General features: G+C 41.9%; 1 protein-coding gene across 1 annotated transcript in view; it reads right to left on the bottom strand.

Annotated features, from left to right (window-relative positions):
- LOC311226849 (uncharacterized protein) overlaps window positions 1–22,702 on the bottom strand; it is a 29,065-nt gene extending 6,363 nt beyond the window's left edge. Inside the window, exon 1 of the mRNA XM_084312273.1 lies at window positions 22,465–22,702. Within this exon, the coding sequence (XP_084168399.1) occupies window positions 22,465–22,624 (160 nt within the window). The 5' untranslated portion in view covers window positions 22,625–22,702. The remainder of the gene's footprint in view (window positions 1–22,464) is intronic.
- Between the last annotated feature and the right edge of the window lie 4,767 nt (window positions 22,703–27,469).

Consider the following 27,469-nt stretch of genomic DNA (forward strand, 5'->3'; position numbering starts at 1 on the left):
TTGTGTGGTGTATTATTGATCATTATGGGGACGATGTCCTCCGATTGCCTAATAAATTGGGCCAATGGTTCGAGGGAAAGCGCGAATAGTCCTGGGCTCAGAGGACAACTCTGTCTAGAAGATCTGGAGACTGGAAAAAGTGTGGAACAGTTTTTGCCTGTCAGTATCATCGCAGACGGCGAACATTTTAATCAAATTTAATCTACTACCGTCTCCATTTACATCTAGCTGACACTTTTATCCAGAGTGACGTACAATTGTGCAACAATAAAATAAAGCAAGCAAAGGGACACACTCCGAGCAGTCAACAGAAAGTGTTATTGTTATTTGTTGGTCTAACAGTATCAGCATCAAGTGCTTCACTTGGGAGTGCATAGAAGCGGAGACAATAAGACACAATATACAGATTAAATAGGTGCGTTTCTATAGTTCACAGAGTAAGATCGAGCAGGTTTCAGTTGTCCCGACAGTGGTGGGAAGTTCATTCCATCACCATAGAAACGTAACAGAGAATAGCCTCCATTATTTCCCCCCAGGGGCCTGAGGTGGAGGTCTGAGTGTAGGGGCCTGAGGTGGAGGTCTGAGTGTAGGGGCCTGAGGTGGAGGAGTGTAGGGAACTGAGGTGGAGGTCTGAGTGTAGGGGACTGACGGTTAGACAGGGTCATTTGAGCCGGTTAGACAGGGTCATTTGAGCCTGTTAGACAGGGTAATTTGAGCCCGTTAGACAGGGTAATTTGATCACATTGTTGTGATTAAGGGTGTGATTAACTGCACGCGTTTCCTACTGGAGTCATTCAGTACAGGCCTTTCAGTTCGGTGCTGAATTAATAGTCTAGCTTTAACCAACGCACATTATCCCTGACTGACAACAAGAACAGGACAAAAGACCTTTCAGGAAAAGGCAAAGGGGGAGGTGTGTGTTTTCTGGTAAACAGCAGCTGGTGTAGACCGGAGAATATACATCCCCACAACTCTGCATGCTCACCAGGCCTGGAATACACATCCATCAATGTGGCGAGAAAAGTCCCAGCGGTGATCGTCTACGGTCAGCGGTTCTCAAACTACGGGTCGCGACCCAAAGTGGGGTCATGGGTAGGTGACAGTGCACAAGGCGCATTGGCATGTATAAAAAAAATATATTATACATACATACATACATACATACATACAGGTATATATTTTTTTATATATTCTGGCAACATATTTTGGCTAAATATGCCTCGTTTTATAAATCTGTATTGATAACATAGTGGTCGTAATTCATTTTCTAATAAATATGCATGATCAAGTTCACCAACGTGTGCTTTTATTTTGATATTCCTTATTTCCACGTTGAAATGACAAGAAACATCAAGTGTGGGGTCGCCAAAAAAAAATCCGAAATAAATGGGGGTCGTGGTATAAAAAAAAATTGAAACCCTGGCATAGACGATCCCTGCTGGGGTTTCTCTCGGTAGCCACACCGGTCGACCAGGACTCTACGCTAACCTTTTTCCCAAGGAGCACATGTGCTCCTAAATGAAAATATTTAGGAGCACAAAGAAATTTAGGAGCACACTAGGGCTGCACGATTTTGGGAAATAATCTAATTGCGATTATTCTGACAGATATTGTGATTGCGATTTGCGATGCGATTATAACATATTTTAAATTTTTTTTACAAGAAGCATGTTGCTGCTTTCTGTAGTTGGGTCCCAACTGCAAAATTACTGTATTACCCTGTATTATACACTTTTACTATCATGTAGACTATTCTGCTTTGTGTTTACATGTGATGTATTGTATACATGCACATTTATTATGTTCTTGTGTGATGTATCGCACATTTTATTGCTGTGTGATGTATTGCAAATGTTATTGCTGTCATCTTGGCCAGGTCTACCTTGCAAAGGAGATCTTGTATCTCAATGGGACTTCCTGGTTAAAAAAAAAAAAAAAAAAAAATTAATTGCAGGCTTGGCGATTTGATAATTGCATCATTCCAAATCGCGATTTCGATTAAAAAACGATTAATGGTGCAGCCCTAGAGCACACAACGAAAGAAATTTAGGAGTGCAGTGAATATTTTTCAAGTAACAGAGTTTATTAACAAACTATTTATTACATGCATATTATACTATGCGTGTGCGTGCGTGCGTGTGTGTGCATACTAACGGACAAACATCTGTGAATCACACATTGGTCCATGCCTACTAGACAAAGGATATAGGTTGTCCAGCTGCTTTTGTATGTTGTAGTGTTGTCACGATATCAACATTTTGACTTCGATACAGATAGGATAGATGCCAGACATGGAAAGGTCTTTATACAATTCTTTAATTCATTATAATTTAAATAAATATTTTGACAGTGTTGAAATGTAAATAATCAAATGATTGTTACAGCTGCTGAGCTAGTATATACTATAGCAGCTAATAGGGGTGTAAAGGTACACGTATCAGTACCGAACCGTTTCAGTGTGTACCGTACAAAACGGCTGTGTACTGAACGAATACAACAGTATGTTAACCACTGACGACCGCCCACCTGTTTTTTTCACAATCGAATATAATTATTAATTGTCATTATATATATATATATATATATATATATATATTTTCTTTTTACAAGTCGATTATTAATTTCAATATAGAATATTCGTTGACAGCCCTACAAGTACAATTAGTTACTGCACAGTGCAAGTGCACACTACATCACCCAAGTGGAACATGAGCTAAACTTTCCCCCACTGTACCGAAAACCTGTACCGAACCGTGACTTCAAAAACGAGGTACGTACCGTACCGTGGTTGTTGCTTACCGTTACACCCCTAATAGCTAATGTCCATCAATATCTTCCTTTTGAGTTTTCCTTACACATAGAAACAGCGTGATGAGAGAGAAAGGTTTTTACCGTGACGAGGATGCAACGCATTTTAGACCATTGGACGCTTTGCCAGCGGAGTTTTCCTTACACATAAAAACAGCGTGACTCATGAGATAAGTTGTCACAGAGCTGTCAAGTGCAGGGCTGAATAGCTAGATGCCATAGCCAATGTTCCCTCTAATTTTTTTTTTCGGTCTGAGCAAACACTCAAACCTCCTGAGCAGATATCAGCAACTACTGAGCAACATACATCACCTGCTGATTAACCGGTTAGTTGATAAGCGGCGGTTTGTAAAAAATCTGAGAATCTTAATTTCCCTCAATATCTAACATAAAAATATAACATTTTGCTGATACACAGAAATAATACAAAAAGGCATATTATATTCCTTAATCAAATATTTATTTGACCATTGATTGACGATACAGAGCAAAGTCCTTACTTTGGCGGCGGCGGTGTGAGTCGTGTCACTAACTTTTGTCTTTTTAGGAGGCGGACTCGTCATTATTTTATTAAGTGAATTATAATGAGACTTCAAGGGTGACCATATTGTGATATTTTTTTTTTTAAAGAGGACACTTCAGCCTCAAGATACTTAATGATACTCAAAGTTTACTCAAAGATGCCTTATAGGGGGGGGCAGGTGGCGCACGGAGATTACGTTCGTCACCAACACCGGGAGACACTGGATTCGCCTGTTCGAATCCAGCTCCCGGCGTTGCTATCAGCTTGGCTGGCCTCTCACACTGATACAATTGGCTGTATCAGAGGGTGGGAAAGCTGAAGGGTGGGTCCTGGGCGTTGTGGACAGCGACCCCTACAGTTCGGTCGGGGCGCCTGCTCAGCAAGGGTTGGAACTATGGAGAGATAGTGTGGCGGCTGTGGCCTCCCACACGCTACACTCTCCCCGGTGAGAACCTGCGCGGCCAGGTTGGCCTGCCGGCAGGCTGCACATGCGTCGGAGGAAAGCATGTGACAGTCTCCGGTCTCCCGGACGCGTTTTCCTTAATGATAAGCAAGCAGTGCAAGAATGCGGAAGCATTCTACCGTAGTGTCGTGCGGTAATGCGCCTTTCATTTTCCGCCGCCCAGCGCCCGTGCGTGCACCGGCGGCGGCGTGCTCGCTCAGGTGCGTGCGTGCGCCGGCGTGCTCGCGCAAGGTGCCCGCGCATGCGCATGAGATCCCGCCTTGGTTCGACACGAGCGGAGCTCAATATATATAAGTCACCGCCCCTTATTCAGTATCTAGAAATAGCTCAATTGGCAAGACTACATGGCTGTGGATCCTATGGCTCGTTTGCTGGCGAGTTCGAATCCCATCGAATATTTTTTTTTTAACGTGATTTTTTTTTTTAACATGTATTCTTTCGCCGGTTAAGGTTAGGCATGGTTAAGGTTAAGGTTAAGGTTAGGCATTGTTTCGGAGTTGGTTAAGGTTAGAACGGTTAAGTTTAGGCGCTGTTAAGGAGCTGGTTAAGGTTAGAGTTTGTCAAAGAGAATGGCAATATAATTTCTATGGTTAAGGTTAGGCATGGTTAAGGTTAAGGTTAGGCATTGTTTCGGAGTTGGTTAAGGTTAGAACGGTTAAGTTTAGGCGCTGTTAAGGAGCTGGTTAAGGTTAGAGTTTGTCAAAGAGAATGGCAATAGACAGCCTATTTCCGCGCGACAGCTCCCAAAGCGGGCCTGAAAAGAAAGGCGCTTTACCGTAGTGGCGTGCGGTGACGAATGCTTCCGCATTTTTGCACTGCTTGCTTATCATTAAGGTAGACGCCTCCCGCGTCAACAGTAGGGGAAAGTACGCAACAACCAGGAAGGGTGGGATGGGAGAAAAATCGGGAAAAAGAGGGGAAGAAAGATAATAAAAAAAAATAGAAATAAGATGCCTTATAGTATGCCTCCTCTGTATGAATATAAAATTATTGTTTATATTATTTTATATAACAAAATAATATCTCTATAACCAAAGTTACTCAACATGCTGTATTATGCATAAAGTAATCTATCTGACAAATCTCAAGAAAATAACTAAATCAACCTATGACAAAATAATATATATTTTCAAGTCTTACTGGACAAAATAATAACAAGAAAAATATGAAGTAATGTTCTAAATAATACCTCTTCTGTATTAGAAAATCCAGCTTTAAAAAATATATCTTTGTATCTTTTCAATGTAATGTAAATTATAAAACAGTAATCTCACAAAGATACAAATTTAAAAGTGCACTATGCAGTTTCAGATTTGTTGTAATTAGTGTACTAAACTAATTTATTACACACATAATCCTTAGAATGATTGTATCATAAGCATCTTATCAAACCAAAACATCATTTTGAGGCATCAAAATAGTTTTAAATTATTTTCGTTCTCTCTCTGTATAGCTGCATTCTTCAATCAATTCGGTCAACTTTGCCATCAAACTCTCGCCTCGCACTGCTTTGTTTGTAATGTTTTTCTGTGTCCATGTGAGCTTTGAGATCGCCAGCACCTTTATTAGACACAGAAACATATGGTCAAGCTTTGCACGCGTTGCACTTAGGGGTGGGAATCACCAGTTTAATCACGATACGATACAATATCGATTCTTTGGACAACGATACGATATTATCCGATATCACACAGTCTGCCACGATACGATACGATTCGATTCAGGTGCCTGCGATCGATATGAGACGATATTATGTGCCCATTTAATACAATCGTAACATTTAAATCAACAAAGAAAAAGGCAATGGAAATATCATGACATTTTTATTCTTGAGCTCTTCCAGACATTTAAATGAAAAACAATCTATTGTTTTTAATACAAATAGACCTCCTGTTCACTGTTTTTGGTTCGTTTTTCTTTTTTTTCTCGATATTAATATCCTATTCACTGTCACAGAGCTGTATTTTGGCTGGAAAAGCATATTGGGAGTCCCAAGGTGCAGTACCGGCCAGATCCTGTTAGTGGGGCTATCCCGAGAATGCACCCTCCCAGTCCCCACTTCTCTCTGCCTATGGCTCTGGGTTAGCTTGTTAGCTCACGCTAACGTAACGTTATCTTCGATCTTTAACGCGACGTGGGCATAATGGAGTGACGAGGATTGCAAAGCAGGTTAGATGCATTGGACCCGTTGTGGAATAAAACAGCAGGGACATGTTTTGGGTCACAGAATAGGCACACTAGTCTTGCTCTAGTGACGCTCTAGACGACGCTACTGCTGTTGATGTTAAACGGAGTTTGAGTTTCACAACACTGGGCGCGGGGCGATGACGTCGCCGGATTTTCAAAATAAGAGTATCGCAATATGAATCGATCTTTTTACGTGGCATCGATCCTATTTGATTATTGATAATAGATCGATATATCGATCTGGATCGATGTATCGTCCCACCCCTAGTTGCACTCCGCTTCCAATTAGTCTCGACCGGGACGATAAATTGGGAATTTTCTCTGCAGTTCATCTGTAATGTAAATTTTTTCGCGTTTGCATTGTGAGGAGCCAGCAATGCTGGTCGGATCTGTCTACTTCCTCATCTGTTGTGTGTGTCTGTGAGCGTGCAGTACAATTTTACAACTTAACTTACAACTTAACACAACTTAATAAAGAGATTGAATATATATTAAATGGGATAGAAACTAAATTAATTGTAGCACAATAGAATATAGTGCTATATTATTCTATCGTGCTATATTTAAATTATTATTATTAGATACAGGCGTTTGGGTACAAAGAGCTTCTTCAAATAACGTTATCTTATCCATCATTATTCCAAGATAAACTTCATGAACTGTCAGACCAGACACACATTCACGCTTTACACATTCCTCATAAATGCTGTCTTAATAACCATCTCTGCAATAGAGTTTATATCAAAATAACAATATCAACCCCCCTGAACAAATAGTTGGTGATTGCTTCAAGTCGATTCTACAGACGGACTGTTTCTATCATCGGAATTAAATAATTATAATAAATACGACAATTACGTTTAGCATTTATAGTCATGACTCAATGAGCAATCTGAGCATTACCGCTCGTATAGTACTTCACTAAGCCGTCTGGCTCACAGTTAAAGTTAACCCAATCGCACGATATAGTGCAATAGACTAGAATAGATTAACGAATTCCATATAAATCTATAGTTCATTAAAGATGCAGCAGCTGATACTGTATCCTGCACATACACACACACGTGCGCTACAGTGCGACTCCAGATGATAATAAATGAAGACTTGATTCACATCAATTTGTGTGAATGAGTGAGTGTTATAGTATTTCTAGGGCTGTCGCGGTATGACATTTTCTCACCGCGGTTGTGTGTGGCTAATCACTGCGGGATGCGGTGGTACCGCACTTGTATTTAAAAAATTCATTTTTATTCTTTTTTTATATATATTTTTTTTCATTATTAAGACATGCGAGTTTAACCGCGATCGTGATTAGACAAATTCTAAGGTCGTAGAATTCCCGAATCTATTTCAAACATGTTTGATAATCTATCCATTTGTCCCTCAACATTCTGAAATGTGATAAAAGTAGTAGGGTGTTGCCTGCTCCTTTAGGACTAAGAGCGATGCGTTTTGGGATATATAGGTCCACGCAAGCAGCGAATATTCACACATCCCTTCTCCAACTCACGTTTGCTAAACAAAGCTAACGTTATCCAGTTGACATTACAGATCATAATATGATAACGTTAGCTAACGTTAACAAAGTGAGAGTAGGGATTAGGGAAACGTTGATGTAGTAGTCATAGTGTAGCGGGACGGTAGAGAGGCAGCACCTAATTTGCGTGTAACGTTAGTCAATAACAATATCACAACATGTCATGTGGGGAAACTGGCTAACGTTATAGATAGCGAACGTTAACCAACGTTTGCAAACAAAGCTAACATTATCCAGTTGACATTACAGACCATAATAGCTATGAATGATAACGTTAGTATGTATGGTTAACGAAGTGAGGGTAGGGAAACTAATCTGAGTGTAGCGGGAACGGTAGAGAGAGGCAGCACTTAATTTGCGTGTAACGTTAGTCAATAACATAAGAATAGAGAGCTGCAAACGGAAATTAATGCCCAGTCCTTGAGAGAACGGTCTACTGTCACCACCTTACAGAGGGAATTACCCCGAAGTCCGGCTAGTTATAACAAGCTAACAAAACGTACTAGAGCTGCCGCGGTATTGATATTTTCCTTACCGCACAAATTTGCGTAATATTTCATACCGCCACAATATAACCGCAAAAAAAAAGTTGCAATGCATTTTTTATTTTATTTTTTAGTAGTCTACTCTTTATAGCATATAGCCTGCCTCTAGGCTAAGTGTCTATCTTTAGAGGATGACTTTGCAGCATGAATATTGTTTGGGATTCGGCAAGCACGCATTAGTTATTGAAAATGAAACACGGATTCGAAGTCTCCCCTCTGGTCGTGCGCAGTGCACTCGGTGTCGCGGGCAGGGGTGGTAGGCTGGTAGCGCCCGGTGGTTACCCCCCCCCCCCGACCCTTTCTTCTTATTATTATTATAAAGTTACTACTTGATTAACAAAGGCATTCGTTTTGTGGCATTAACGTTATATAGTTACACGCAGGGCCGCCTCAGGGGGTGTGCGAGCAGTGCGGTCGCACAGGGCCTCGCGGGAAGGGGGGCCTCGCAAAATAAAAAATAAAAAATAAATAAAAATAAAATATTTTTTATTTATTATTTTTTTTATTTTTATTTTTAATTTTTTTTGCGAGGCCCCCCTTCCCGCGAGGCCCTTTTTCATCACATACCTAAAATCTAGTTTTGCTTATATGCTTATATATTTCACATTAGACACGTTTGTAGAATGTGTCTGACTTGTTCCTGGGTCTGCAGACATACTCACTATTGGAGCTCAGCCTCTGGGGTTCTGCAGCAGACATACTATTGGTTTCAACGAAGGGAGTGGTTTTACTTACATCATGTGTAGTACGCCGGCGTGAGTCAGCTGCGTTTGACTATTTCGCGCGTGCAGCTTTTGACTATTATGCTTAGTTATGCCAGCCAAGATGAAGAAAGAGGTCGGTCATTATCAGTCGGTCGGTCACCAAGGAACGTTGACGAAAGGCCTCTCGCTAGCGGGACAAATGGCCGGAGCCTTGTCATGGTATAGCCATGATGATGTCGGCTAGTAGCTAGCTTAGCTAAAGGCTAACTAGCGTTAGCTAACCTAGAGACAGCACATACAGCCAAGATGAAGAGGATGGTCGTTTGGCAGATGAACTTCGTCAACTCCACGCGGTTGTCTCCATCCTCTTGGACGTTTGGTGAGTTTTTAACCTATTCTATTAACTCTATTCTATTCCCGCCGTGGACATCTCTCTCTATCTCTCTCTCTCTGGAGCTAAACTGGCCGACTAGCTGTTGTAGTACTACTAGTAGCTAACGGTGTGTGACCTGGTGTCAGCACCTGTATGTAGCCGCATAGCTTGCTTCTGCGTTAGCTAATGGTTAGCGATAGCCTGGTTGAGCTAACTGTTAGCCAGTTAGCTGTTTAGCTACGACGTTAGCTGCCGGCTGCGCTCGGCTGGGAACGTTCGTTTGATGCTATCAGTTAGCCTTGAGTTAGCTGTTAGCTTGTGCTACGACCATTGACATTAGCCGTGAGAATAGCAGGGGGTTATTTTTGTCCCGCCAGCGAGAGGCCTTTCGTCAACGTGGAGACCTGTGTTGCGGCCTTTCGCCCTGCGTTCCTTGGTGCAGGTAAGATTAATGAAAATCATGACATTACCCCACTCTTCCTTCCTTCCCCTCCCGAATGTTTTGTTAATAACAATGTTTTTTTCCAGGCAAAACATATGTTACTTCACAACATTTGGAGATACGACATGTGCTGTGTGTGAATTCGCGTTTAAATCTCGCACAGGGCCTCGCATTTCTCCCAGGCGGCCCTGGTTACACGTTCAATAACATCAGCGTATTTACCGGACCATAGCAAGGCAAGCATTACTCAATTCATATCTCCGTTCCTTCCTTTGCTCAGAGCGTGCTGAGTTGTGCACATTCTGCGGTCTGTTAATAAAGTTTTTAATCAGACAAGTGTATAGAACGAAGGGCTTTTATTATAACATTCGTTGCAGTATTAAATCATTATGCCTCGTTTAGTACTCCTGTGGACTGGAGCTCTGGTAGTCCACTCCGGCGGAGAGCTAAATGTTATTAGCCTTGTTGTGATCAATGGCTAACATCCAGGAAGTAAAAACCGAATAGGCGCTTGCCGATTGGTGGTAACAGCAGAGGCGGGTGCAAGCGGTGTGATGTAATTGGCAGATTCGACTGTCAATCAAAATGTTTCCCTTGCATTGCTTTGGTTGAGAGTATTATTATAAAAAACAGCGTTGATGCGGTATTCAGTTAAACGCTGCGGTGGGCGTGACGTAACAGCAAAACCGCGGCAGCTCTACCATGTACTCTCTACTACGGTTCAGATTAATACAGGAAAAGGTATTGATTGATTGACATTTTTATTAACAGATTGCAGAATGGGTACATACAGTACAGCTCAATACACACAATTGTTAAGGGGATGCAGACCAGAGAAAGACTTTAGTCTTGTCAGGGTCCCCCATTTTCAATTCATCATAACATATATGACATACATGACATACAGATTAGAGTTGTTCCGATACCGATACCAGTATCAGAAATGCCTCCGATACTGCCTAAAATGCTGGTATCGGCGAGTACCCTCTAATTCTGCGCTCCGATACCATATGACGTCATTTATCAACAACACGTGCGGTCTGCTGAGTGAGCATTATAAAACAAATGTGTTTTTAATCGACCGTGAATTAAAGTGTCAATGCTGTTTGTCATTTTAACAGCAGATACTTTCTTAAATGCCATCGTCCCGAGAGAGGGGTGTCGACAGGGAGCTCTGATGGGTTCGCTTGCTGGTGTTATTAGCATTAGCTGAAGAGCTAACCGAAAAGCTAGTTTTAGCTTTAACGTTACTTTGGCTAAAGTTGGGGCTATTCATAATCCAGCAATAATGGCTGCAGACCTGCAAGCAAAGTACAGCAGTTGGCAAAGGAGTATTCCAAGGTAAATCACCTTTTCACCGGTAACGTTATATTGTCTTGTTTCTAGGGCTGTCTTAAATGCTTCGAAGCTTCGAACGTTCGATTCCACAAGCTTCGAACATTAAAAAAAAATCGAAGTAAAAAAAAAAAAAAAAATCAAGAATTTTTTTTTTTACTTCGATTTGTGTGTGTGTGTAGGTGTGTGTGTGTGTGTGTGTGTGTGAACTACCCATCCCAGTTAGAGTTGTTCCGATACCGATACCAGTATCGGAAATGCCGCCGATACTGCCTAAAATGCTGGTATCGGTATCGGCGAGTACCCTCTAATGTTGCGCTCCGATACCATATGACGTAATTTATCAACAACACTGCGGACGTTGGGCTCTGTAGATATACCCTACTCGCCGAGTGAGCATTATAAAACAAACGTGTGCTTAATCGACCGTGAATTAAAGTGTCAATTGCCATTTGTCATTTTAACAGCAGAGCAGATACTTTCTTAAAATGCCATCGTCCCGACAGAGCGCTGTTGACAGGGAGCTCTGATGAGTTCGCTTGGTGGCTGGTGTTATTAGCATTGAACAGCTAACTGAAAGCTAGCTTTGACGTTACCTTGGCTAAAGTTGGGGCTATTTATAATCCAGCAATAATGGCTGCAGACCTGCAAGCAAAGTACAGCAAGTTGGCAAAGGAGTATTCCAAGTTAAATCACAATGTCACCAGTAACGTTACAGTCTTCTATGGTCTTTCCGTATACCGGTAGCTCATGCTAGCTAACCTACAGTAGCTCACGTTAATGTCGTCATTGCACAATTGCACGTCGCGTACACAATTAATGACATGTTGCGGACAGCCATATCGGCGACAATGTTTAGCTTTTAGTGCCAAATGATAAGAGTCTGAGGCGGAGTCTCAAAAGAGAATGTTGAATATTTATTGTGCAAAAATCACAACAGTTCCTCTGCTACTTCAACGGAGCTTGTAGACTGAGTAGGGTATATCTGCAGAGCCACTGGGTAGCGAGTGCAAAGCGAGTGGATCTAGAGTAGGGTGTATCTGCAGTGCTGCAGCCCCATACTCATTGATTAATGATACTAATACAAATCTATACAATCACCTGTTGAATAAATACCATTACTTTCTAGTTATTACAAAAAAAAAACAGTATATATAAAACAGTATCTGTAAAAAAAAAATATATATATATATATAATTTTTATACTTTTTTTTTTTTAATGTATGCACTGGTATCGGATAAGTATCGGTATCGGCCGATACCCAAAGCTTAGGTATCGGAATCGGATCGGAAAGGAAAAAAATGGTATCGGAACATCTCTAATCCCAGTTAGGACAGCCGAATCCCGTCCAATCTTTCGCCGTCGACTAAAGACTCACTTCTTCAACCATTATCTGAAATGATAAAAAAAAAAAAAAAAATCTAACCGTGACTAACCTTACTGTCATGCACTTGTCCTAATAAACTAACCTACACTGTAACACGCAACACTTTGATGAACATTGTTACTCAGCTGATAGAGTTGTACCCTTCTTGCTGTCTTGTCATACAGAACTTGTAAGTCGCTTTGGATAAAAGCGTCAGCTAAATGACTAAATGTAAGTGTGTGTGTGTGTAGGTGTGTGTGTAGGTGTGTGTGTGTGTGTGTGTGTGTGCGCGCACCTTGTAGAATTCCACACATAAGAAAGAAAGATACTGGGATGAATAAACAAAATAGGAAATAAAATGTAGAAATGCATGCAATACATAAATAAATATGAATCTCCATATATGAAATATAACATTTAGATAAGGTGCTACTGAGATGTTTTGGTGAGTTCTTTGTTTTTTTGTGGAAGTTGCCCTTCTTAAAAATGCATGAACATTCACTGATAATTGGTCTGTAGTGGAGTCTACAAGGTCTACATTGCCGGACCATGTAGAATCCGGACCTTGTAGACTGACATAATTCTGTGCATAGTTTAGTCTACACAGGCCATATTTCAAATAATCAAAATCTTACTTCATTCATCTTAAACATTCTTGATTTGGGGGATTGGTAGTTCCCATGAAATCTGAAGTTGTTCAAACGACAACAGCGATCCACCTTGAATTAAATCACACAGCCGAGTGAAACCTTGTTGGATGCGTCAGTCACGAAAGGGGCTACTTAATTAATTAATCCAACCCACTTTATTTATAGAGCACATTTAAAAACAACAACGTTTACGAAAGTGCTGTACAAGTCCCACAACATAAGATAAAAAAAAAAATATTAAAAAAAGAATATTAAAAAAAATATATTTTTTTATTTTTATTTTTCGAAGCTTCGAATTAAAATCGAAGCTCGGCCCCGACGCTTCGATTGCCAAAAAAAGCTTCGAAGGTCAGCCCTACTTGTTTCCATCTAACATTAGCTCATGCTAACCTAGCTCACGCTAACGTGGTCACTGATCGACCCCCCCACACAATTAATGACATGTCGGTGACAATGTTTAGCTTTTAGTGCCAAATGATAAGTCTGAGGCGGAGTCTCAAAAGAGAATGTTGAATATTTATTGTGCAAAAATCACAACAGAGCCTCTACTACTAACTGAAGTTACCGGAGCCTTCTGGAGTGCAACAACATATAACGTCCGTGCGGAATCAATGTCCCAACAACCATTCCGTGGGTGAACTCATTGAGATAGTTGTCAATTAATGATACTAATACTAATCTATACAATCACCTGTTGTTGAATAAACACCATTACTTTATAGCTATTACTAAAAAACAGTATATATAAAACAGTAGCTGTATAAAAATAAAAATAAAATAAAAACAGTTTATATAATTTTTTATTAAATTTTTTTTAATGTATGCACTGGTATTGGATCAGTATCGGTATCGGCCGATCGGATCGGGAAGGAAAAAAATGGTATCGGATTCTCTAATACAGATAGACAGTACTACTGCTACATCTATACATTTATGACATACCAGATTTACAAATACAGTACCGTTTGTGATACAAAAAGAGTCTAAAAAAGAGAGTATACATTTGACGAAGAAACTACATTGGAGGAGGTTGGGTAGGTGGGGTGGAGGGGGGGGGGGGGTGGGTATGGTGGGGTGGGAAACTGTACATTGGAGGTGGTTGGGTGGGTGGGGGGGGTTGGGTAGGCGGGTGGGGGTAACTGTACATTGGATTATTGACTAAACCTTACTTGGTCCCAAGAAGAGGGTCTCGTGTATTATTGGGTTAGGACATTTACTGTACATTGGAGGGGGTTGGGTTAGGACATTTACAGGGGCCAGTTTCGAATTGCAGTCTCCCGTAGGTGCTCTTTGAGAGTGGTTTTGAAAGTGGGTAGTGATTCACATTCCTTTACAGCTGTGGGTAGGGCGTTCCACATTGATGTGGCATAATTGCGAAACGTGTTTAGTCCCTTGTTTGAGCCGAATCTGGGTTTAACATGATTTGTGGAGCTCCCTCTGGTGTTGTGATCGTGGTATTCACTGACCTTTTGGAAGTATTTTGACATGTACGTAACATGGGTACCTTAGTCGTGTAGTGTATCTTGTAGACCAGGCCCATTGCAAGTTGCTGTACTCTGTAGTAGTGTTGTCACGATACTGGAATTTCGACTTCGATACCTTGAAAAGGATTGATACTTCGATACCATTTCGATACCAAAAAAAATATATATATATATATATTTTTATTTTTATTTTTTTATTTTTTTATAAACAAATTTAGCTTTTGTTGCTGGTTGATTCTCCTCAGCTTCGAATCTGGTACTATAAGAGAAGATAAATATAACACTTTTAAAACCCTTTGTTTATCTTTAGATCACACATTTAAAAATAACTATTCATCTCACTTCAATAATTTTTATTGCAAATGCAAAACATGGTATTTTCTCAAGCAGACAGATGTAAACACTGTAATCTGTGTTGCATGTACCTGACAAACTGAACTGTTTGTATTACAGTTAGTAACAGTTTCGATTTGTATTTAAAGATAACGAGGAGCGAGCGAGAGAGAGAGAGAGAGAGAGAGAGGTAGCGGTAGAGAGAGAGAGAGAGAGAGAGAGAGAGAGAGAGAGAGAGAGAGGCTATGCTCGGAGCATTTTAGTAACGTTACATTTTCAACAAGATTGCTGCTATTTAAACACTTGATGGAAACGGGGTAACGTTAACCTTATGTCGACTGTAGTATTGTATGACCTCGACATAACGTTTAAACGTTAACGTTGCTCCGTTTCCATGCATTCTAACCCTGTCAGATGCAGAGAAGCTTGTCCATGCCTTTATCTCCTCAAGACTGGACTACTGTAACGGACTCTTCATCGGGATTCCTGGCAAGAGCATCCAAAAGCTGCAATACATCCAGAACAGCGCTGCCAGGATCCTGATGAGAGTCCGTAAACACGATCACATAACCCCCATCCTTCACTCACTACACTGGCTCCCCGTCTCATCCCGGATCACCTACAAAATCCTTACGATCACCCATAACTGCATAAACGGACACGCACCCCTCTACCTTCAGGAACTCATCACTCCACAATCCTTCACCCGCACCCTCAGATCCGCAGGTAGCCTGCTCCTTCAGGTCCCCAATACCCGGCTCTGCACCATGGGTGACCGAGCCTTCTGCACGGCTGCACCACGCCTGTGGAACAGCCTCCCCATCCAGCTGAGGGCACCACAGAGCCTGGACTCTTTTAAAGCAGGCCTGAAAACCTATCTGTTCAAAAAGGCCTTTGACTGTTAGCTTTTTATTTAAATTTTATTGCGCTTTGTTTTTAAATTGTCTGTTTATACTATGTTTTTAATTAACTATGTTCTATTTTTATTCTGTATTTTATTTTATTTGTTTTACTAATAACTATTTTATTCTATTTTTTAACTGTTTTAACCATGTAGTGTAGCACTTTGGAATCCCAGCGAACAAAAAGTGCATTACAAATCCAATCTATTATTATTATTATTATTATAACGGTGGCCAGCTAAGCTAACGGAGCTAACTGCTAGCAGTAGCTAACGTTAGCTGGTAGCTGTAATGTTACAACGAATCAGCTGTTGATATTATGCGCCATCAGTAGACAACGTATCATGTATTAAACTAGAGTTAATGGTTTAATGCTTCAGTCACAGTGACGTTGAAAGAGCAGCTGTCACGAACCTCTTTCATTTATTTATGGAGATCCGCGCTGGCACTGCTAAAATGTTTATGTACTAACTGAAGACGGCTCTGTGAGGGAGAGGGCTGGACTCGGAGGAGCCGGAGGGGCAAGCGCGCTCTGAACAAACAGCGCGTCAACAACTTGCTGTAGAACACTCGCCAGCTGGTACCGATACTGCAGAAAGTATCGGTATTTCGGGAAATGAGTATCGAAGCCGTTTTAAATATTCAGTATCGATATGTATCGATACTTCGATATTTTTGACAACACTACTCTGTAGTCTACTCTAAGCCATCCTAGGTTGTCAAAGTGGGCAGGGGTGAGGTGGGTTCTAGGAGTAAGGTCAAGCAGTAGTCTGACTAGTTTGTTTTGTGATGTTTGTAATTTAGTTTTTAGCGCCTTTGAGGTGCTTTGGTACCATGAGGTGCAAGCATAGTCGTAGTACCCTTGAATGAGTGCTCCTGCCAGAGTCTTCAGGGTATTCTTGTTTACCAGAGAGGAGATCCGGTACAGGAATCTAGTTTGTTGGTTCACGGTCACTGCATCGATGCATCTTAGAATCTAGGAATTTCCACACCCCTATTTTACGATAGAAGTCCTAGGTTCTTTAACGACTATAGTGAGTTGGAATGATGGGGAACCCTCTACTCTTTAGGATAGAAGCCATGTGTTCTTTATAGGGCTGCAACGATTAGTCGACATAATCGGCGACGTCGATCATAAAAATTCGTCGATGTGGAATTTTAGTGTCGATGCGTCGTATAAAAACAGAGAGCCGGTAACGTTCATTCAAAACTGCGCAAATGCACTACAGGAAGTGCTGGGGCAGTATCATTTCCCTTGTCTGCCATGACTGCATTCTGTGTACTAACGACAAAGAGAAAAAAGCAGTGATGCACGAGCAAGCACCCTGGAACCGTGATGACAGCTACTCGGATCATGGGTAAGTTTTAGCTTACATGTTGGAAAACAAAATGTCTCATGGATAATGCTTGCTGCTAAGCGAACGCTATTTCAGTTAATATGTTGTTGAGGCTGCGTTTCCACCAACGAGCTGTATGTAACGTTAGCTAACGCTAAACAGCGCCAAGCTTACAGCCTACTAGAGCTTGGCTAGGCTACCGGTGTTTACAGCCCCGTGAATTAGCACCATGTGTCGTATTTTTGCAGACTGGAGTATTAATTAGGTAAGTTAAAGGGGCTATGTACTGCTATTCCTAGCACTATTGGGGCAACTTTACACAATTCCTGTTAGTCTATTGAAGACATTTGTAAGGTTTTTTTCAAAAAAATGCATTGTTTTATATTTCTAATCAAGTACTCAAAACCATCATTTTTCAGCCTCAAGAAATCAGGCTGTTATGGCCTGGCTCCACCCATAAGCACTTTGAGTGACAGTCCACAGTCTGCACTGGTAGAGGGAGGGAGGGGGGGGAAGAGAGAGAGAGAGAGAGAGAAGCCGTTATTGACAAGGCCCCCTCTCTCCCCTTCTCTCCCTCTCGGTGATGAGTCCGCGCGCGGCAGAGAGAGGGAGGGGGTGGGAGAGAGAGAGAGAAAAAAAATACAGGCAAGGCCCCCTCTCTCTTCCTTTCTCTCCCTCTCGGCTCTCGGTGATGAGACGCGGCAGCTTGTGTTTTTCTCCCGTTTGCGGGTGTGTGGCGCGCGGCCGGCAGGTACCCCCCCCCCCCCCCCAAGTGCCCCCTCTCTCCATCTCTCTCTCCCTCTCTCTTCCTTTCTCTCCCTCCAGAGCGCACGGGCCCCACTCCGCCTCGCAGCTGAGGAAGTGGCTTCCTCCACTCGCCGTCTAGTCTAGGTAGAATGGGGGGGGGCATTAGCTCCAACCACAGAGCCAATCGCATCACTGTGCGCTACCCAGAGCCCGAATGACGTGACTCAGGCCTTCAAATCAAAATGGCCTGATTTACTGGAGGAGGAAAGGGGCTGAGCTGAAACAGAGCAATCCGCCAATATGGTATTTAGACACTAAAACACATTGATACGAACTCCTATTACTATAATACAATGCTAGAGACTGAAAAATGACATTTATAGTACATAGCCCCTTTAAGATAGCTAGTGCCAATGTCCACTGTCTATATAGCGCCATGGATGGTCTAGACTAGGCTTTTTTTTTTTCTCGGTTGAAAAAAGTTGAACTTTTTTGGGCTAAGACTGCAGAGACACTGGGAACGTTAGTGCTAGCTATCTTATATCTGATGATTTATAAGTTTGCTATAGCAATGGAATCACGGGTTCCTTTATGGACGGTGTCATTTGTAAATGGTGTGTTCCTCTGCAGGAGATCAGAGTAAGACACACACACACACAGGGAGCGAAATTAACTTTTTGACTCACCGGCCAGTGGCGGGTAGATGGGAAGAGTCTACCCGCCAAGCATATTTCTTACCTGCCAAAATTGTTTTGATTAAAAAAAAATATATATATATTTTATATAATTTTTTTTTTAAATAAAATATATATTATATAATCATACTTGTAGTTGTATTATCTGCGAGACATCGCCACCACGCAATAAGTCAAAATGCTTGCTATCTGCAAACAGCTCCACTGTCTGTGTGTATACTTGAGTAGCCTCCAGCTCCAGCAAGGATTCTCCGGCCCTGCAGCTAGACCCTATATTCAGCTAGACCCTACATTCAGCATGCAAGGATTCTCCGGCGATGCAGCTGGACCTATTTATAGCGTTACCGTTCTTTTGTCAAATCACATTCAACATGCCCTCAGCTAGAATACGCATTCAATCAATGTTATAAGACATTGATATCAGGAGCTATCTGTAGCTACTGCTAGCCCGGTAGATAACGTTAAGACAATTTAGTTTACTGGGACAGATGGATCAACGTGAGCTAGCTAAGCTAGCTAACGAGGGACTGGAGGTATTATGCACTCGAGTAGACTATTGCTGGAGCATTTGTTGATATCAGCAGCTATCAGTAGCTAGCCAGCTAGATACCGTTAGACAATGCCTCGTCATGTATTAAACTAAAAGTGAATAGTTGACTGGGTCATTGTTTAAACAGTAACGTTAGCTCTTGGAGGTCCGATATAGACTAGAGCAGATGGAAGTAAACAAGCCAAATGATAGCTTCCGATTGGTCATTTGCTTTTTTTCTCATGAAACCAGTCACGTCACTCTACTGTGATTGGACCTAGTGCGAGTTGGAACCACCTACTCTTTATGATAGAAGACCTGGGTTCTTTAACAACTGTAGTGAGTTGGAACCACCTACTCTTTATGATAGAAGACCTGGGTTCTTTAACGACTATAGTGAGCTGGAACCACCTACTCTTTATGATAGAAGACCTGGGTTCTTTAACAACTGTAGTGAGTTGGAAACCCCCACTCTTTATGATAGAAGACCTGGGTTCTTTAACGACTATAGTGAGTTGGAACCCCCTACTCTTTATGATAGAAGACCTGGGTTCTTTAACGACTATAGTGAGTTGGAACCACCTACTCTTTATGATAGAAGACCTGGGTTCTTTAACAACTGTAGTGAGTTGGAAACCCCCACTCTTTATGATATAAGACCTGGGTTCTTTAACGACTATAGTGAGTTGGAAACCCCCACTCTTTATGATATAAGACCTGGGTTCTTTAACGACTATAGTGAGTTGGAAACCCCCACTCTTTATGATAGAAGACCTGGGTTCTTTAACAACTGTAGTGAGTTGGAACCACCTACTCTTTATGATAGAAGACCTGGGTTCTTTAACAACTGTAGTGAGTTGGAACCACCTACTCTTTATGATAGAAGACCTGGGTTCTTTAACAACTGTAGTGAGTTGGAACCACCTACTCTTTATGATAGAAGACCTGGGTTCTTTAACGACTATAGTGAGCTGGAACTAGAGCTGCCGCGATTACCGCATTACCGCGGTATCGCTGTTACATCACGGCCACCGCAGAGTAGGCTGAATACCGCATCACCGCTGTTTTTTATAATAATAATAATGAATTACCCTCCTCTCGTTGGGCTTGCGGCTCTGCAGATATACCCTACTCCTTTATCGAGGTTCCAAGCGACCCTATTGGGTACCAGAAAAGTCACGTGAAACATTGCAGACCACTGATTGGTCAGAAGAGAGACGCGTCACACGTTGGGAGCGTCCTGCAGTTTTTTACATCCTGAATGTCAGCCATTGATCAGAGCTCATCACAATACGGCTAATAACGTTAGCTTTAACTCCCCGTCGGAGTGGACTACCATCGCTCCTCAGGAGTACTAAACGAGACATAATGATTTTACTGTCTGCAACGAATGTTATAATAAAAGCCCTTCGTTCTATACACTTGTCTGATTGAAAACTTTATTAACAGACCGCAGAATGGGACAACTCAGCACGCTCTGAGCAAAGAAAGGAACTGAGATGGTCCGGTAAATACGCTGATGTTATTGAACGTATAACTATATAATGGTAATGCCACAAAACGAATGCCTTTATTATAAAGTAGTAACTTTATAGTAATAATAATAAGAAAGGGTCGGGGGGGTAACCACCCCTGCCCGCGACACCGAGTGAACGGCGCACGACCAGAGGGGAAACTTCGAATCCGTGTTTCACTTTCAATAACTAATGCGTGCTTGCCGAATCCCAAACAATATTCATGCTGCAAAGTCATCCTCTAAAGATCGACATTTAGACTAGAGGCAGGCTATATGCTATAAAAAGTAGACTACTACTAAAAAAAAAATGCATTCAAATTTTTTTTTTTTTTTTTTGTGCGTGCGGTAATAACCGCGGCGGTAGGAAATATTTTGCAAATCCGTGCAGTAAGGAAAACATCAATACTGCGGCAGCTCTAGCTGGAACCACCTACTCTTTATGATAGAAGACCTGGGTTCTTTAACAACTGTAGTGAGTTGGAACCCCCCACTCTTTATGATATAAGACCTGGGTTCTTTAACGACTATAGTGAGTTGGAAACCCCCACTCTTTATGATAGAAGACCTGGGTTCTTTAACAACTGTAGTGAGTTGGAACCACCTACTCTTTATGATAGAAGACCTGGGTTCTTTAACAACTGTAGTGAGTTGGAACCACCTACTCTTTATGATAGAAGACCTGGGTTCTTTAACAACTGTAGTGAGTTGGAACCACCTACTCTTTATGATAGAAGACCTGGGTTCTTTAACGACTATAGTGAGCTGGAACCACCTACTCTTTATGATAGAAGACCTGGGTTCTTTAACGACTATATGGCAGAACTTGAGAACAATTAGAAATGCATGACTCTTAACCACTGAACCCTGCATGGACTATATAATGATCAATATGGTTTACAGACCCTCATCTGCACCTTTGTGTCTGCTGTTTACCTTTATTCACAGTATATTCAGATACAATTTTGTATATATATATATATATATATATATATATATATATATATATATATATATCAAGTTTTAAACTGTGGATACCAAACAGAGAAGGTAAAGACGACTTTGAACTGTTGAACAGTAATCCAGAACTATTTTATTGCACTGTAAAATATATATATTTTTTAATCTATTCTACAATTGTATTGCACTGCACTATTTTACTCAGTCTATTTTATCTTACTCTTTTTATTATTGTCTATTTAAAACTGAATCAAACCATAAACAAGGTGGCCTGTTGCTGGGATGTTAGATCCTAATGTGAAAAACTGTGATTTTATATGTCTGCACTTTATGTGCTCATTTTATGCCTTGTCTTTTTTCTGTTGTGAAGCACTTTGAGCTGCAGTTTCTGTATGAAAGGTGCTATACAAATAAAGTTTATTATTATTATATGTATAGCCATTCTATGAATTGAAAATGGAGGACCCTGATGTAAACAAGACGAAAGTATTTTTCTGGTCTGCATCCTCTTAGCTGCAGTTGTTTGCCGTACCCATTCTGCAATCTGTTAATAAAGTTTTCAATCAATCAAACCCTGCCCATACCTGTACCTCCCCTCCCCCCTGCTGCGACGACACCTAACTTGTTCTGTGCGAGGCCTCTGTTGTCTTCGCTCAGGGGCTGTGGCACTGGCACCACATGCTAGAGCTTTAGCCATCACACACACACCAGCTAACGTTAGTTTCTTCCTGTTCATGTTGTTGACGATTTTTCAAACTGTTTGTCGCCATTTCACGTCTATTGTTTTCCATATTAGTCGACACTAGTCACTCCCCACACATGCTTTTATGTAACACGTTGTTTTAACTATAGTTGTTCTATGTTATTAGCTTAAAGCTAGCTATACAGCAACAGCAGGGTTTGTTTGACTGCAGAACGTGACGATGCGAGACACCCAGATTACAATAAATTGTTAAACGGTCGGTCTGTTTCTTTAATAAGATCAATAGAATAATAATAATGTCCGAAACATTATTTGGGTTTTACAAACCTGTTCTGATCTCAGGCTTCAGAGCATCCAGCAGTTGACGCTGACGGTCGATCTCTCCTTCATATTCTTCTATGGTTCTTTCAAATACTCCAAATATCTCTTCAACAGCTGCATTTAGTCGATCGTTGACTAACGATCTAAGTATTTGTATTTTATACATTTTCAAAAAGAATTAAAACAAGAGGCCTAATCCTATTGACTAGTTTAGCAAGCTAATCCACGGAGACGGGGAGTACGCTCCGACGTTTCCTGCTCCCATACAAAGCGCTGCGATTGGCCAGTGTCAGTGTCCCACTGAGTATGGTGTGCTGTGATTGGTCGACATCATTTTTGTAGTCTTGTTTACGCCCTCCGCGTTATTTTGTTCCGTAGCCGCATTTCTCGGAGACGCTCTCTGATTGGCCGACGCCTGTTTCTACACTGGTTAAGCTTAGGCACTCTTTCGAAGTTGGTTAAGGTTAGAGTTTGTCTTAGAGCGTGATGGCAAGTTCTTTCGACGGTTAAGCTTAGGCACTCTTTAGAAGTTGGTTAAGGTTAGAGTTTGTCTTAGAGCATGGCGATAGAACACCAGGTAGTTTGCAGGCTGTTCGACGCGGAAATGGGCAAAGACACAGCTCGTCACGCGATTGGGCAAACATGTCAGTGGCCAATCAGAGAGCGTCAGTCAGTGCCAATCAGAGAGCGTCTCCGAGAAATGCGGCTACGGAAAAAAACGCTTCCCCTCCACACTACTTACTAGACTAGAGAGGGCTCTGGACTAGACCTGTAGCGTGTATCATATCTATGGCGTGTATCACTTCCGCAACGGATTTAGTCGGTTTCCGGGTTCGCCTGATTGGTGCTGAGAGTAGGATGTGTGTGTGTGACGTGTGTGTGTGTGTGGGGGGGGGTATAATAATAATAATAATAATAATAATAATAATAATAATAATAATAATAATAATAATAATAATAATAATAATAATAATAATAATAATAATAAACCAAAAAAGAACAATCCAGTTTCGAATTGCAGTCTCCCGTAGGTGCTCCTTGAGAGTGGTTTTAAAAGTGGATTACATTGGATGCCATTTTGTCACAGTCTAGTTGATGATATTATACATGGTCCGTAACGTAACACGCTGCACCATGCAGTGTTTATTATTAAGAGTCAGATAGTCCTAACAGTTCTCAAGTTCTGCAGCCGTTAGTTCTCCAGCAACTGTCAGCAGTCCCTGCCCACGGTCGTGGAGCACCGATGACTACTGGCATGAAGGACCTGGCCGAGGCGGTTTGTGGAGTGTCATTGGGCGATAAGTCTATGGCTGAACTAGATGCTCCCCATCTTGGCTAGCTCCTCATAGAGGGGATGGGAGGGTTTTCCATTATAGTGTCAAGCTCTCCTCTCAGCCCACCTCTAGTTTGAACAGTTTGACTCCCACTACGGAGCTAGCCTTTAGTGTGTCGCTGGTATGGCTTCACCTGGCAGGGCTGGATGGCAGAGCTCAGAGGGGGGGCAGAGCTCCCGTGCGGAGAGCCCAGGGCGAGAAGAGGGAGAGGAGGTGGTTGAGTCAATAGGGTTGCGCTCTGTGTAAAAGACTGTAAAACAGGGTGGAGTAAGATGAGGGAGGGGTAGGCTGGGCTCCAATTGGAGGATGCAGAAGCTCCAACGAATCCCCACATGGTGATAGGAATCTCTTAAGACTGATATCAATCTGATACAACACACTATGATCTGAATGATTATCTGAACCAGTAGATCGATTCATAATGATCTGCTGTCAATAATCATGCAACACAGTCTCAACAGAAAATGTAAATAAAGTACTCATCGGCCACAGGAAAAAAGGTACATAATGTACATTATGTTATAGCCATAAGTAATATATTATTTACATATTGTATATGCAAAAGTGCACAGGCGAGTGCTCTCACCACTATCTAACTATGATTATAGTTAGAGTTGCGGTTTGTTTTAACATTCGCTTAACAGTTAACTGTCCCCTCACGTGCACCATGCACTTACCACTGCACTTGATAATCTCTGATTACCACCCATTATGCACTTTATTATTTAAAATATTCTGTTATGTAGAGTGTTATATGTGTTATGTGTTCATGTATGTATGTACTACGGTCTGTGGGAGCTCCCCTGAAATTTCGTTGTATACTGTGCAATGACAATTAAAAGTCTATTCTATTCTATTCTAAGGCTAGGGTTAAGGTTATGGTTTGATCCCCAGCAGGGGAACTTAAAGTTTTCTGAAAACATAAAAAAGTTAAAATATTTTGAATAGGCATTTCAATGAAAAAAAACCCACAGACCAGGCATTTCACTGAAAAACTCCCACAGACCAGGCATTTCAATGAAAAAAAACCCACAGACCAGGCATTTCAATGAAAAACTCCCACAGACCAGGCATTTCAATGGAAAAACTCCCACAGACCAGGCATTTCAATTAATGAAAAACTCCCACAGACCAGGCATTTCAATGCCACAGGCCATGTTTGTAGGCTCAGGTTCCAGGACATTGAAGTGGTGGATCCCAGGAGAAGAGGGGGGAACAGGGGCTGCTTATTTTACAGAGAGAAATATGTAGAGGGGGGGGGGGGGACAGGGGCATGGGTTTCCTATTGAGTAAACTGTTTAGTATAAGAACATGGGGTTCCTATTGAGTATACCGTTTAGTATAAGAACATGGGGTTCCTATTGAGTATACTGTTTAGTATAAGAACATTGGGTTCCTATTAGGGATGCCCCGATCGATCGGCCAGCGATCGGTATCGGCCGATATTCAGTATAAATATGAGATTGGTGAATTCCGATACTGCTTTATTTTCGCCGATCATGAAAACCGTTCGAAAAACATGATCCAATTCTTAGCGGAGTTCTCACTCTGTGACTTCTCTCTCAGGCACACAGAGCTGCAGCAGCGCACTGCCCCTCCTCCTCCCCCTGCCCCTCCCAGACCCGTGTCAACAGAGGCTCCGGTGTCTGCTCTAGTATAGTGCATGCGACCTCTGTGAGCTAACGTTAGCTAGTACCTAGCTAACGTTACTGTAACTGAGGGGTACAATTCCCTGACTGTATTGTTAGATATGATATTTAATACCACTACCTCATGTACTTTAACTTCTGGCCACCCAGTACAAGATATAAGTATGATGAACACTTTCCCACCTGATGAAACGAACCAACACAAATGTACCAAATCGAAGGTTTAATACAGCAAAGGGTGTATACAACGATCACTTAATTACATTTATGATTTGAAATATGAAATATGCACTTTTATGGCAAATGAGTATTCGTAGGTAAATCAACATTGAATGTCCAATCTCTGGTTACGCAGGGAGTAAGTATACAACCTGGAATATTTAGGAAACGATAGCGATGGTACTTAAATGATTATAGCTGGATACACTAAGGGGGGGGGGGGGGGGGTCCCGCTGGTTGTAAGACAGTAGGAGGGGGGGGTTAGAGAAGCCGCTGGCGGTATCCCATCTGGCCGACGGTGTCTTGGGAGAATCCAAAGTCTTGGACACGGTGCCCACAGAACCTCAGACCGCAGACGAATACAGCTGGACCCTCTGTGGACGGTAGCTGCCGGTCCACAACGGAGAGACGTGAGGCGACCTCACTGGTGTCGAGCGCCGTCTCACCTGGAGTCTTCTCCGGGGGGTAATTCCAACACTCCGCAGTGTTGGCCTTTATCCATGGAATAATCAAAGCACACAAAGCATAATCCAAGCCGTGGAAGGCTCGCCGTCGTCCGGGTAGAGTAATCCAATATACAGGTCCAGTCGCTCTTGGCCCGGAGCTCCTCGGATGCAATCACCACTAGGGGTCTGACCAGCCTGGTTAAGCGTCCAGATAACGTCAGGAACGATGGGGGTACTGATAACTTTAGAACTCTAACCGAACGATGCACCATACATAAATAGACTATTATTAGCTTAATAGAATACGTCCAACTCGACGGTATAGTGCCAAACTATGACTATTCAACTATTAATCTACACGATATCTCAATGCCTATTCTGGGGCCAAGTAGGCCTTACTACACCGCACGTGCGTCGTGGGGAGGCTTTGCGTCTGTCACTCTGTTGGAGGGTAAAGAACTGGACTAAAAGAAAGTTCTACTTTACTTGCGCCATATATATATGCGCTATGAACAAATAGTACCATTCGTATTTCGCCCGACATATTCCTGCGCGGAACCGGGGCTTGCCACGACATGTTAGGCGGCACGATTGAACTTGGACCTAGGGGTATGGCAACCTGGCGCCAGGTTCTCGTCCAATGGTAGAATGAAACTATTATGGGCTGTTTAGTAGACTAAAGGGATATTCAATGCATATTGTACAAGGAATATACAGGGGATATCAAACGATATACAAATACAATTAAATATATATATATAAATAAATATACATATTCGGTTTAATCTGATCCTTCACAACAGTTACTGTTTAAACAAAATGACCCAGTCAACTATTCACTTTTAGTTTAATACATGAGGCATTGTCTAACATTATCTAGCTGGCTAGCTACTGATAGCTCCTGATATCAACAAATGCTCCAGCAATAGTCGAGTGCATGATACCTCCGTTAGCTCGGTAGCCAACGTTAGCTAATAAATAATTTAGGACCTGCTCAGAGGTCATTAATCGGCATGCATGCGATGCATGTATGCGATTCATTTCTGCGATTAACCCATCCCGTCGTCCTTCCCCTCCAAGGGCAGCCGGGAGCAGACACTGTTTATATGAAATGTCCCAGTAAACTAAATAGTTCACTGAGGCGTTGTCTTAACGTTATCTAGCAGTAGCTACAGATAGCTCCTGATATCAATGTCTTATAACATTGATTCGATGCGTATTCGAGCCCCTGGCTTGCATTGCAGTCACGAAAGGGGCTAGCTGAGGGCATGCTGAATGTGATTTGACCAAAGCAGAGTATACCAATAGGGTCCAGCTGCAGCACCGGAGAATCCTGGCTGCAGCTGGAGGCTACTCGAGTATA

The sequence above is a fragment of the Notolepis coatsorum genome (assembly GCF_963971535.1).
Source record: "Notolepis coatsorum genome assembly, chromosome: 4".
Taxonomy (NCBI): domain Eukaryota; kingdom Metazoa; phylum Chordata; class Actinopteri; order Aulopiformes; family Paralepididae; genus Notolepis; species Notolepis coatsorum.